The sequence below is a fragment of the Sorex araneus genome, chromosome 2 (genome assembly GCF_027595985.1).
Source record: "Sorex araneus isolate mSorAra2 chromosome 2, mSorAra2.pri, whole genome shotgun sequence".
Lineage (NCBI taxonomy): Eukaryota > Metazoa > Chordata > Mammalia > Eulipotyphla > Soricidae > Sorex > Sorex araneus.
In genome coordinates, this window is record NC_073303.1 from 132,026,523 (window position 1) to 132,040,367 (window position 13,845).

Below are 13,845 nucleotides of genomic sequence, written 5' to 3' on the forward strand. Positions count from 1 at the left end.
TTTTTTTTTTAAGAGAGATACTAGAAAATGTCACTTTTTATTATTATTATTTTATTGGGGGGGGCACAACTGACTGCTCAGTGCCTACACCTGACTGGGCTCTGGGTATTACACCACAGTTCAAACCTAGGTCAGCAGCTTTGCCTGCAGTAAGATATCTCTAGACCTTGAAACTTCATTCTTAATTTAACATATCCAGAATGACATGGCAAATCCATCGTGAGTCTGAAGAAGCTATGCATACTTCTATAGCAATTTTCTATGATTAGTTATAAAATCATAAAACATAACTATTAATGTGTTTGCTTTAAAATATATAGTAAATTTTTCTATGTTTACATATGTAATATGAATACTTCCTTCATGGTACTTGTCATACTTCTACATATATCTCACACACTCATGCAAACCACCATCCATCCTTGAATTTTTGAAATTATAGGTAAGTTGCATAGAAAAGTTGCTTAGCTGTTAACAGGAAAGTATATTGATTTTTATTGAATCGCTGAGATACACAGTTACAAAGTTGTTTCTGATTGAGTTTCAGTCTTAAGTTTCAGTTGTATAATGCTTGAGTACCCATAGTAGTGTCCTCTTCCCTCCATCAGTGTCTCAGTTTCCCCCCTCCCCCAGCCTGCCTCAATAGCAGATACTTTTTTTCTTTTTTCCTTTTAGGCACTGTGGTTTTAAATACTGTTACTGAAGGGACACATGCCTATCATTTTACCTCCCTTCAGTACCCAGTTATTGTCCAGAGTGTTCATTTCCTACTATCATTATCATAGTGGTCCCTTCTCTGTCCTAACCACATTCCCCGCTTGTGGTAAGATTCCTATTAAGGTCCAGTTCTCCTGGTCTTTAATACATGAGAGTATTTTAATGTAGCATACCCAGGGAGAAGAATGGAGGGAATCTCTTCAAAAGAATTCTTCCTATTGTGACTCATGGAAAATTCAAACTTGTAAATATTTCTTTTATTTCATAAAAAATATTTTTATTAATAATTTTAAAATTATTTTTATTGTAGTCCAGTATTGAACCTGAGAGAGGGCTCAATGGGTTGAGCATATGCTTTGCGTGCTGTAGACCTAGATTTGATCCCTCATATCACATAGTCCCCTAAGCACCTCTGGGAGCAACCCCTGAGCAGAGTTACGAATGGCCTTCAGCACTGCCAGTTGTGGCTCTAAAACAAATGAAGTGGTTTAGTGTTTTCAGTGACTTCCAAGCCAAAAAAAAAAATTTTTTTTTTTTAAGATACTTATCACATACTATGATTTCAAATCTTTTTGGTTTAGAAATTAAGGAACTCATAAAATAAAGTTATAAAATTAGGAGTGACTTTCAGTTCCTGCTGTGTGTACCTGAAATCCTACATGCAATTGATTGTCTTGATAGATTGCTCTAAAAATTCATTCCTGGCAACTGGAGAGATAGTACAGGAGTTAAAAAGTGCTTTCCTTGCATGTGGATAGTTTGTCCCAGGCACTTTATATGGTCTTCTACACTGCCAGTATTCATTCCTAAATACAGAACCAGAAAATAGCTCCTGAGAATTACTGGATGTAACCCAAACTCCACCCCGTATCCCAAAAACTTATTTTCTAACTGGGAGGTAACTTAGTTTGTGTGAAGCCTTGAATTCAGTCTCTGGATATGGCCCTTTTAAAAAAGTATTCCTTTTTGTGGTTATTTCACATGGGGACCTCAATGCTTTAAATCTAGTTTGAATTAGAAGTGTGTTTTCTTCTTAGTTGTGTCCTTATAATTTTTCATAAGACTAAGTTAATTTTATATTGTGTTTTAGGTGGCTTTAAACCCAGGAGGAGCATTGTCTTTGCCAGCTGGAGTGCTGGAGACTTGGGAGCTATAGGGGCCACTGAATGGCTAGAGGTACAGTCTTTATCATGGATTCCAGGGATAGGCACCTGAACTTTTATTTGAGTCATCGTTTAGAAACCATACTTTGTAGGTTTATATTCTTTTGCTTCTATACATTTAGTCTTTTAAGAGAGTCCAGTTTAAAAAGAAATCCCTAACAATAGATATTCAATCTGATAGTACCTACCAGTACATAGTATTTTTCCTTCTCTTCTAGGGATATCTTTCATCTTTGCATTTAAAGACTTTCACTTACATTAATCTGGATAAAGCTGTTCTTGGTAAGTACACTTAGCTGTATTTTTTATCAGATGTTTATGAAATTTAGGTAAGCTACAGGACAACGGAAGATTACTGAAGTAGTTTGTAATTTACACTAGGCATAATCAGGTAAAATATTTGACTTAGCTTTCTTTGAAATGGTTCTAGTCTTTTAAAAATATATGCCTGTTGAAACTAAGGAAAAATTGGGAGCACTAATCAGTGCAAGTATTTTTAAAATAAGCATTAAAGGTGATTCTGATAGAGTAAAGTTTGAGAGCTATTAGTACCACATTAGACCTGAACCTAACCCATATCATATGGAATAGTATTTCCAGAGACATAAATGTCCTGTAAGACTGGTAGTAGAGAACTTTTGAAAAAACTTTTGAGGGCTGGAGAAATAGTACAGAGCTTAAGGTGCTTGCCTTCACACAGCCAACACAGGTTTTATCCCTTCACCACCCTCAGGGTCCCTTGAGCATGGTCAGGAGTGATCCCAGGGCACAGCCAGGAGTGAGCCCTGTGCACTGCCAGCTGTGTATAATTTATCATTGGTACTTTACCTTTGTAGTAGAATGAGTATAGCAGTCTTGGTGTACATAGCCAGCATTTTATTGTTCAAGCAAGTGTCAACCAAAAATCTATTCCCCCTCCCCAGAAAAGTCATTGACATTAAAGTTTACAGATTTCAGAAGCAAGAGTTTCAGTTCAGTCAAAGTAGGATTGGCGTGGACTGGAGAGATTTTGCAAGGATTAGAGCATTTCCGTATGTCTAGCCCTGGTTTGATTCCCTCCCCTTCTCCTCCCTCAAGCACTACTCAGTGTAACCAGAAAAATCTAAATTAGGGCTGGTAGTCATTAAAGAACCTTCCCTCTGAATCACATTTTTTGTTGTTTGGGGGCCATAGTCGTTGGTTCTCAGGGGCTCAGTGCTCAGAGCTCATTCACAGTGGTGCTTGGGGAACTTGGTAGTTTCAGGGATTGAACCTGGGCCTATTTGCTCCAGCACATTGAGCTATCTCTTCAGTACAAAGTCACTTATTTTGTCAGCCAATATAAGGAAATATGAGGAAATACAACACTGATCTAGATCATTCTCTTTCTGTTTACCAAATGCTTTTAAGCAATGTTATAATAATCTCTTTGCAGGTACCAAGAATTTCAAGGTTTCTGCCAGCCCACTATTGTATTCACTTATTGAAAAAACAATGAAAGATGTGAGTGTATTGCAAAATGTACAACTCAGTGTTTTTTGTTTTTTGTTTTTTTTAATCTAATTCACATCACTGTCATCATGTTGTTCATCGATTTGCTCGAGTGGGCACCAGTAATGTCTCCATTCGTCCCAGCCTCTCTTTACTCATCCTTCCCAAAGGTGCCACATTGGAGGCTCTTTCAGAGTCGGGAATGGGACCCATCATTGTTACTGTTTTTGGTATATCAAATATGTCACGGGGAACTTGCCAGGCTCATTCACATAGGACTAAAAAACATTGATATATAAATATGAATTAGGTATAAAACCTATATATATGAATTAGGTATAAAACCTGTATACTTGTATGATGGGTATACAATAAACTAGACTTTGGAATAGAGTCTGTCACAGCATTATTCAAGTCTTGCTTTGACTTACTTCACAGGTTATTGAACTGTGTTAAGGGAGGCAGTATATGAAGAGCTCTGATCTCAAAAAATACATAGTATATATATATATGTATATATAGGAATAGAGAGTGGAATTCCATGAAGTCTGAACTGTACTTAATTGCCTGTGGGGGATTGTTTATAGAATCAGAATGTTAAGGAATGTTTAAGTGGATTTGAACTATGTTTTAGACTTACACAAGAAGGCTAGTAAAATATTAATTGAATATAGCCAGCAAATGAATAACTGATTTTGAATGAGGTAGTAACAAGTTTGCCTAATGGGATTAGAGGTTGTTTATTGGAGTGATTAAAGTTGAAGGAGGGAAATAGATTCAAGAACTTGACCTTGACCCCATGGGTAATAGGATTATTATAGGGTCTCACCCAGGTAGTAATGTGTTTTCAGGTTAGGTTGACAATGGTATAAAATGTGTTAAAAGGGAGAAACCAAAAACATGGTGAAAATATCATGAAGATGAGAGAAAGCTTTTAAAACTGGGGTTAAGACATCATAAAGTGTAAATTAAAAAAGAAAACATGTCTTCCTCACCAAAATTCAAACTAATGACATGGATCTAGTAGAAATAACTTGTCATTGTTGTTGTTGTTGTTTTCCAGGAAAATGCAATAAAAAGCTGATTTTTAGAATTGTTTATAAAAAGAAATAAGTGATTATATGAATAACTGTTCAGAAAGGTTAGGCTTAATGACAAGCTCATATTTTATTTTATAGGTAAAAAATCCAACTACTGGATTGTCTCTATATCAGGATAGCAATTGGATCAACAAAGTGTAAGTTGAGACACATGAATGAGTAAACTAATGAAAGGCAGAAACACTCATTAGCACCTGTTGTTAAGTGGGATCTAAATTATCTTGCAGTGAATTACATTTCGGGGTGGGGGGGGTGTCAGACCCAGCAATGCTCAGGGGTTGCTCCTGGCTCTGCACTCAGGAATTACTCCTGGCGGTCCATGGGAGACCAAATGGGATGCCGGGGATTGAACCCAGGTTGGCTGCATGTAAGGCAAACACCCTACCCACTGTACTATCGCTCTGGCCCCAGTGAATTACTTTTATCTAAAAAACTTAAACCGAAATTTGGGGATTCAGGGATTTAGCTTGGCAGTAGAGTACCTGCCTTGCAGGCATGAGTTCTCCTGTTCATTTCCAGCACTCCAAACCATGCTTGCCATTTGTAATCCCGGTGCCACATTAAGTCAAGCACCACAGCCCAGTGTGTATACTGCCCCCAGTCATCACAACAACAAAATGGGAGAGAGAAAGAAGGAGAATTTTTGTTGAGGATAAGGCTGCATAATGTCACATTTTGTTCTTTTAAAACTTTCTAAAGGCACATTTTTGCTTTTCTTGCAGTGAGAAATTTTCTTTGGATAATGCTGCTTTTCCTTTCATTGCATATTCTGGAATCCCTGCAATTTCATTCTATTTTTGTGATGTAAGTATGAAGAATTCTTCTTAAATGATAAGAATGTCAGTTTGGGGGCTAGAGCGATAGCACAGCAGGTCAACCCAGGTTCAATTCCCAGCATCCCATGTGGTACCCCGAGCACCGCAAGAGTAATTTCTGAGTGCAGAGCCAGGAGTAACCCCTGTGTATTGCTGGGTGTGACCCAAAAAGCCAAATAAATAAATAAATATACACACACACACACACACACACACACATATATATATATATATAAATTTTGACACCAAGTTTTCTAGACTGTTATAAAACGTTTCAAGAAGAGGCTGGAGAGATGATACAGGCACTTGTCTTGCATATGGCCAACCACAGTTTGATCCCCTGAGCACTGCCAGAAGTGATCCTTGATCACATAGGCAGGAATAAGCCCTGAGCATGGCTTGTGTGGACTCAAAACCAAAATGCTTTAAGGAATTAAGACATTTTGTACATAATGCAGTTATTGCATGCTCTCTTTTCTTTTGACTATAGAGGGCAGGATTTTGGTGTGAATTCAAGTAGACTACGTTTGAGGCAATGTCTTACCCGTTGTACTGTGTCTCCGCCCTCCCACTTTTCTTATCAGTCTTAACAGAATTTTTTCAGTTGGTTTAATTAGCATACTATTACTATTTTGATTTTGGGGTACATGTGGTATTCAGGGCTTCTTCTGGCTCTGTTCTCAGTGATTACTTCTGGCAGGGCTTGGAACTATATGGGGTGCCTAAGGTTTAAACCAGGTGGGCTTTGTACAAGGCAAGCACCCTGCCCTACTGTCCTATCCAGTCCCAGCATTTTGTTAAAACTTTTCAGTTACTAAATGATAATACTACCTATACTGAACAGTGGAGGTTTGAGTAGACAGTGTGGCTCTCACTACCTGTTGTAATATGTTAATTTTTACTTGAGATAATGGTATTGGACTAGAGAGAGAGTACAACAGGTAGAGCCCTTGCCTTGTACACGACAAACCCAGATTAGATCCCCAGCATTCCATATGGTTTCTGTGCACTGTCAGGAGTAATTCCTGCGTGCAGAGCCAAAAGTAACCTTCGAGCATTGTCAGATATAGCCTCAAAAAACAAACCAAAAAAAAAGATATCAGTCTCTTAAGCAAATACTATATGGTTAAAAGCAGAAAAGATTATCATGAAACAGAATTAATGAATTGACCGATTTGTAGGAAAACAAAGTTGGCTTGGTGCAAGGGCCTTTCTGTTCTAAAGGGCTGTGGTTAGAAAACCCAGCCCTGCCACTGCCACTACTGAGATGTGAAGAGGAGACCCAAGAGTTAGTATAAGGGGGTCTATACAGTTAGTACAGGAAGGGGAAGCTGTTGACTTTGGCATCAAGTTATTGATCCATTAGATGGTTAGGTCCTTACTGAGCTTACTGTGGTTGTCACCTTGCAATGAGGAGGGGTAAATTATAAAGTGATAAAGTATTTGGATTTGGGGATAACTGTGGCTGGAGTTCCCTGGACTACCTACTAGAGCAGCAGTATGAATTGTACAAAAAGGCCGATCATGATGCCTATTTAGTTCTACGGAAGAATTGAATGTGTTGCTTGCCTGTGGTTGAAGGAATTCATTGATGATTTCTATTAAACCTTCAGACAGCATTTTACAAAAAGAAAAAAAAAACAAATGTTGTTCAACTGTCAAAAACCTAATGGTTCTGGAGCCAGAGCAATAGTACAGTGGGTAGGGCATTTGCCTTCCATGTGGCCAACCCAGGTGCCACATCTCTGGTACCCTCTGTGGTTTCCTGAGCACTGCCAGATATGGCCCCCCAAAAAGCAAAAAACAAAATCCTAGTCGTTCTGGTTCAGCAATATAGATCATATAGAATTGTATAATCTGAAAATAGGAATTAAAATAAGATCAGTTATTTATGTTATTATTTATTGTATGCATTATATAGTATAGTATATATAGTATTATGTTGATAATCAGTGAGATTGTCAACAAGGATACTGGTAGATAAAAGTCAAAGAAATAGTTGCTAACATCTAATGAAGGTAGAAGATCTTGTGAGCATTAAACATTCTTGTTAGAAATAGCATGAATGAATGGACCAAGTGCTACATAATTAGACATAAGGAAAATTTTAGTCTGAGAGCAACACGTTAAATTGAGAGTACATTTTATGTGCACTCTCTCCTCTTATTAATATGGGCCAAAATCTCAAGAGATCAAGCATATAAACTCAAGGAATTTACCCGGAAGTCTGGTCAGGCTATATATTCTAGAGGAGGGATTCTTTAAAACCTCTAAACAAAAGTAGACGTTCTAGCAGTATGTTAGATTCCGTGAAAGTTGCAAAGTTAGTGTCATCTGAGAGTACTGGTTATGAGATAAAATTGTAATATGGATGAATATATTAGGAACAAAAGAAGAGTTGCAGTTACTATTACCTTTATAGTGAAACTGAATATGAGATTCCTACTCCTTATCCTCCTAAGGACATTAACCTTGCTCTGTTTTCTAGGACAAAGATTATCCTTACTTGGATACTACTATGGATACTTACGATGTACTAAATAAGAGAATTCCTCAGTTGAACAGAATGATATGTGCAGCAGCAGAAGTGGCTGGTCAGCTTTTAATTAAACTAACTCATGATGCTGAATTGAACCTGAACTATGAGATGTATAATGACAAAATACTTTCATTTGTGAGGGATATGAACCAATTCAGAGGAGTTATAAAGGTAAGATTAAGTAAACTTGCATTATTGCTCAAGTGTTAGGTGTTTTAGGAATCTAGGATAGACACTGCAAATATCTGACAGGTGATTTCCAACTGGTTTTACAGACTAGAAGTTAACAGAGTCTTTCCCTATGGAGCCATTAGTAACTGAATCTTGATTTTTTTATGACTTTCATAAAAGTGGAATTGTAGGTTAGGAGTAATAGTGCATAGGTATGGTGCTTGCCTTGTACTTAGCCATCCCAGGTTCAATTATCAGCATCCCATATGGTCCCCCAAGTACTGCCACATACATCTCCCAAGTACATCTCTCAATGTAGAGCCCAGGGTAAGTCCTAAGCACTGCTAGTTGTGGCCCCAAAACAAGGGGAAGGGAGTTGTAAATGGTCAGAAGATGAGACCCACTAGAGTGCCATAATTAGATTTTAAAGTTTGTTGAGACCTAGAAAAGTGACTCAGGTAATAAGAACACATGCCTTATATATGAGAGGACCTGGCTTTAATCCCTGGCACCACAGAAAGAATAAATTTTTTGAGCCAAAATGCATTTCCTCCATTGAGAAACTGAACTGAAAACAATAAATTACACAAAACTGTTTACTTTTATTAAGTAAATAACATTAGCTTTCTTGATGAGGATTTTTTTCTTAAGTTAAGAATTATACTGTCAAATGCAGACAATCCAAGTTTGATCCAGCACTGCCAGAAGTGACCCCTAAACACAGCACCAGGAGTAGGCCCTGAGTATAGCCAGATGTGACTTCAAAACAAAAAAAGTATCTATCTGTCTGTATAGGTACACACACACACATACCACACACATTACTATCTGCTGGGTTGAACGTGAGTTGTTACATTGTGGCTTTTCTTGTTTATTTTGTGTGTGTGTGTGTGTTTTGTTTTTGTTTTTAATTTTTTTATTTAGTCAATCACCATGAGGTACAGTTAAGACTTACAAACTTTTATGCTTGTGTTTCAGTCATACAATGCTCGAGTACCCATCCCTCTACCAGTGCCCATTCTCCACCACCGATGATCCCAGTATCTCTCCTACCCCTCCCACCCCATCCCCCCTACCCCACCCCACCCCACCTCTGGCAGGGCATTCCCTTTTGTTCTCTCTCCTTTTGAGTGTTGTGGTTTGCAATAGAGGTATTGAGTGGCCATCATGTTTGATCTATAGTCTACTTTCAGCATGAATCTCCCATCCCCAGTGGGTCCTCGAACCACACTTTACCTGGTGTTCCCTTCTCTATCTGAGCTGCCTTTTCCTCCAGCATGTGAGGCCAGCTTCCAAGCCATGGAGCCAACCTCCTGGTACTTATCTCTACTATTTTTGGGTGCTAGTCTCCCATTCTGTTACTTTATACTCCGCAGATGAGTGCAGTCTTTCTATGTCTGTCTCTCTCTTTTTAACGCATTTCACTTAGCATGATACTTTCCATGTTGATCCACTTATATGTAAAGATCATGACTTCATCTTTTCTAACAGCTGCATAGTATTCCATTTTGTAGGTGTGCCAAAGTTTCTTTAACCAGTCATCTGTTCTCAGGTACTTGGGTTTTTTCCAGATTCTGGCTATTGTAAACAGTGCTGCGATGAGCATCATGCAAGTGCAGATGTCATTATTTTTTGAAGAGCATCCATATTGTTTTCCAAAAGGGCTGAACCAGTTGGCATTCCCACCAGCAGTGTATGAGGGTCCCTTTCTTCCCACATCCACACCAACAAACAGCAACGGTTGCTTTTGTTCTTTTGGATGTGGGCCAGCCTCTGTGGTGTGAGGTGTTTTGATCTGCATCTCTCTGATGATTAGTGATGAAGAGCATTTTTTCATGTGCCTTTTTGCCATTCATATTTCTTCCTTGGGAAAGTTTCTGTTCATTTCATCACCCCATTTTTTGATGGGGTTGGATGTTTTCTTCTTGCAGATTCCAACCAGTGCCTTGTATATCCTTGATAACAACCCCTTATCAGATGGGTATTGGGTGAATATTCTTTCCCATTCTGTAGATTGTCTTTGTATTTTGGTCACTGTATCTTTTGCGGTGCGGAAGCTTCTTATTTTAATATAGTCCCATTTGTTTATCTGTTTCCACTTGGTTGGTCAGTGGTATGCCATCTTTGAAGATACTTTTATCCTCAATACTGTGGAGGGTTTTGCCGACCTTGTCTTCAGTGTACCTTATGGATTGAGGTCTGATATTGAGATCTTTAATCCATTTTGATCTGACTTTTGTGCATGGTGTTAGGTCAAGGTCTAAGCCCATTTTTTTGCATGTAGCTGTCCGGTTTTGCCAGCACCATTTGTTAAAGAGGCTTTATTTGTTCCACTTCACATTTCTTGCTCCCTTATCAAAGATTGGATGTTCATACATTTGGGTTTGTTTGTAGGAATATTCCACCCTGTTCCATTGGTCTGTGGCTCTGCCTTTATTCCAGTACCATGCTGTTTTAATTGTTACCGCTTTGTAGTAGAATTTGAGGTTGGTAGAGTTTGAGGTTTGAGTTTGAGTAGATTTGAGGTTGTGTGTGTGTGTGGGGGGGGGGTTTTCCCATCCTCCCTTTCAGTCAATTTTATGGTCCTCAAAACCTCCCTTTATCTTTCCACTCACACTCCCCAAAATCCCATTTGTCAGGAAAACTTGATACCCAGTGTAGATGCCTTTGGGATGCACTGAAAGCTGAGGTGGGATCTTGCCTTCAGAGTCCTCTTTTTTTTTCCTGCCCATGTGGAATTTGTCTATGACATCTTAAGGATCTGCTATTTACGTAGAACTGTGCATCTGTGTGTCCTTATGCAGAATATTCTCCCTTACTTCCCTCAGACCCCACATGAAATCTGGTATTCTCCAGACTGCAGACTATTTAAACCAAAAATGAGAATGGTGTAGTCACATGCCTGAACAGCCATCTCTCCATCCCTTTCTGTTGTAGAGTGCTCCTCACCTATTTATCCCTTGACCATCCCTTGTTGACTCTTTTCTTTTTTCTTTTAGTCACCTTCATTTACAGTACTGTTAATGATAAATTTTCTTGCATAACCTACACTAATCCCTGGAGTCACAGCTTCCATCCACCTTATCAGGGTCATCCCCTCATCCCCACTCTCCCATCAAGACTGCTTCCCCTGCCATCTCCCTGCCAAGTAAGCTCAGTTCTGTTGATCAGTTCTCAAGTTCTGTTGCCTTTGAAAATTTGTTTTTCCTTTCCTGTGCTTTATATCCCACATATGAGAGATCATTTTGTACCTGTCCCTCTCTTTCTGACTCATTTTGTTCAGCGTGATACCTACCCTCCATTTACATGCACATCACAGCAAACAGCAAGATTTTGTCTTTGCTTATAGCTGAGTAGTACTCCATTGTTATATGTACCAGTTTCTTTATCTAGTCATCTATCCCTGATAGATGACTAGATAGATGACAAACCAGTTTGTTTCCAGATTTGGCTACTGTGAATAGTATAATAATAAACATAGGAGCAGAAATATCTTTACTAAAGAGAATTTTGGGTCCTTGAAGTATATGTCTAGAGGTGGAATTGCTGGGTTATATGGAAGCTCAATTCCTAATTTTTTGAGAAATGTCCATATTGTTTTCAAAAAAAGGTTAAAACGTTGAACATTACCACCCACAATGAATGAGGGTTCCTCCTTTTCCCCCACATTCTGGCCAACATTGGTTGTTTTGGGGTTTTTTTTTTTTTTATGTGTGCCAGACTCGTGGATATGAAGTGATATCTTAACGTTTTAATCTGTATTTCCCTTATACTTTTTGGCCATGTGTATATCTTCTTTGAAGATATTTCTGTTCATGTCTTCCCTTTTTGCTTTTTGGGGCACACCGGCGATGCACAGGAGCACAGGGGTCACTCCTGGCACTGTACTCAGGAATTATCCCTAGCGGTGCTCAGGGGACCATATGGGATGCTGGGAATCGAATCCGGGTCTGCCAAGTGCAAGGCAAACGCCGTACCCACTGTGCTATCGCTCCAGCCCCTGTTTGCCCATTTTTGGATGAATTTGTTCTCCTTAAGTTTTACAAGTGCTTTGTATATCTTGGATGTAGAACTCTTTAACAGATACGTGATGGGCAAATATTTTGTCCCAGTCTATGGGGTGTCTTTGTATTCTGGTCATCATTTCTTTTGTTGTACAATAGCTTCTTAATTTGATACAGTTGCATTTGTTTAATCTTTGCTTCTGTTTGCTTGACCAGTAGCATTGAATCTGTTAGTTCTCAATCGAGTAATCGGTCTGGGAGGCAGAGATAAGCAAGGCGTATGGAATGTTGAAGCACAGAGGGCTAAAGCTCATTCGGGCCACTTGGCACTGATTAACTTTTGCAGCCTCCTTTTATTGGGTTAATGATCAAAACATCTAGCATACCTCAGAGTACATAAGATCAAAATACATAAGATCAAAACACCTTAAAGGACATATTATCGTCTAGCCTAATAATGCACAACGTTCCTGATGAAGCAAATCAGACCACCTTGTAAATCTTTGCATCCCACTTTCCATATGTTCCACATCAAAATCTATGCAGGCTTACACAATAGCCCAGTAAGGTATTTGTTTAACTTTCATCCAAGCATAGCACAACTAATCTACAACAAAGAGCGACTGCATTGGGACATGCTGACCCCAGCCCAGTTCAGAGTTCCTAAGTGCAGAGCCAGGAGTTACCCCTGAGCATAGCCAGGTGTGACCCAAACAGCAAAAAAAAAAAAAGAAAAAAAGAAATAACAAAAAGGCTTATAAAATAACATCCTTAAAAATATTATTTCTAATCGTGAATTTAATGTCTTTCTGCTTCAGGAGATGGGTCTGAATCTACAGTGGCTGTATTCTGCTCGTGGAGACTTTGTCCGTGCTACTTCCAGACTAACAACAGATTTAAAAAATGCTGAGAAAGCAAACAAATTTGTCATGAGGGCCATCAATGACCGAATCATGAAGGTAAATAAACTTAGAAAGGGATTTTGAGTTTTAATTGGTAAATCTTGCACTTCTAAAAAGTAAGAGAAATAATTCCGGAAACCTAAAATCTATAGTTTCTTTAGAATTAAGCACAGATTTTAATTCTTATTAGCATGATATAAAATGAACATATCAAAACAGACAATATAGGAAAGCATGCAACTTGGGTTTGGGAGTGAGTTGTGGGGTTTTTTGTTTTGTTCCTTTTGGGCTATATTTGGTTTGCTTCTGAGCTACCTCCAGCAATGCTCAGGGATTACTCCTGGATCTGTACTCAGGGGTTGCTCCTGGTGGTGCTGGAGCACCGTGTGATGCTAGGGATGGACAGAGCCTCTGCCCATTGAGCTATCTCTCCACCCCCTGAGTTAGTTTTTCTTTTAAGACTTTGAAAACTTTTTTTTTTAATTATTTTTTATTTTATTTTATTTTATTTATTTATTTATTTATTTATTTATTTATTTATTTATTTTGCTTTTTGGGTCACACCTGGCGATACACAAGGGTTACTCCTGGCTCTGCACTCAGGAATCACTCCCGGCGGTACTCAGGGGACCATATGGGATGCTGGGAATCAAACCCGGGTTGGCCGAGTGCAAAGCAAACACCCTACCCGCTGTGCTATTGATTTAGCCCCTTTGAAAACATTTTAAAGTAGAGGTCATAAGTGGTTTTTGCCCTTTCCTCCCCTTTATATTTCTGTTTTGCAGGCTTCAACTGCCTTATACTGCGGTAACTTTTAATCTTTCGTATTCTTCCCCCTATCAAAAACAACCCTACAAAATTAAGAGCTACAAAGGTGTTGACACAGTGGTGGAGTAAAGCAGACACTCTAGTGGAGGGTGTGGTTTGGAACTTTGCATTCATGAAACCCTCTGGAGAACAGTTA

The 13,845-nt window shown here is 38.8% G+C and overlaps 1 protein-coding gene across 1 annotated transcript in view; it reads left to right on the forward strand.

The window, feature by feature from the left end:
* The window catches only part of TFRC (transferrin receptor), a 36,903-nt gene that overhangs the window by 19,039 nt on the left and 4,019 nt on the right, over positions 1 to 13,845 (forward strand). Inside the window, exons 12-18 of the mRNA XM_055127391.1 lie at positions 1,808 to 1,893; positions 2,099 to 2,162; positions 3,295 to 3,362; positions 4,529 to 4,587; positions 5,173 to 5,254; positions 7,754 to 7,975; positions 12,798 to 12,938. Coding sequence (XP_054983366.1) covers positions 1,808 to 1,893; positions 2,099 to 2,162; positions 3,295 to 3,362; positions 4,529 to 4,587; positions 5,173 to 5,254; positions 7,754 to 7,975; positions 12,798 to 12,938 — 722 coding nt within the window. The remainder of the gene's footprint in view (positions 1 to 1,807; positions 1,894 to 2,098; positions 2,163 to 3,294; positions 3,363 to 4,528; positions 4,588 to 5,172; positions 5,255 to 7,753; positions 7,976 to 12,797; positions 12,939 to 13,845) is intronic.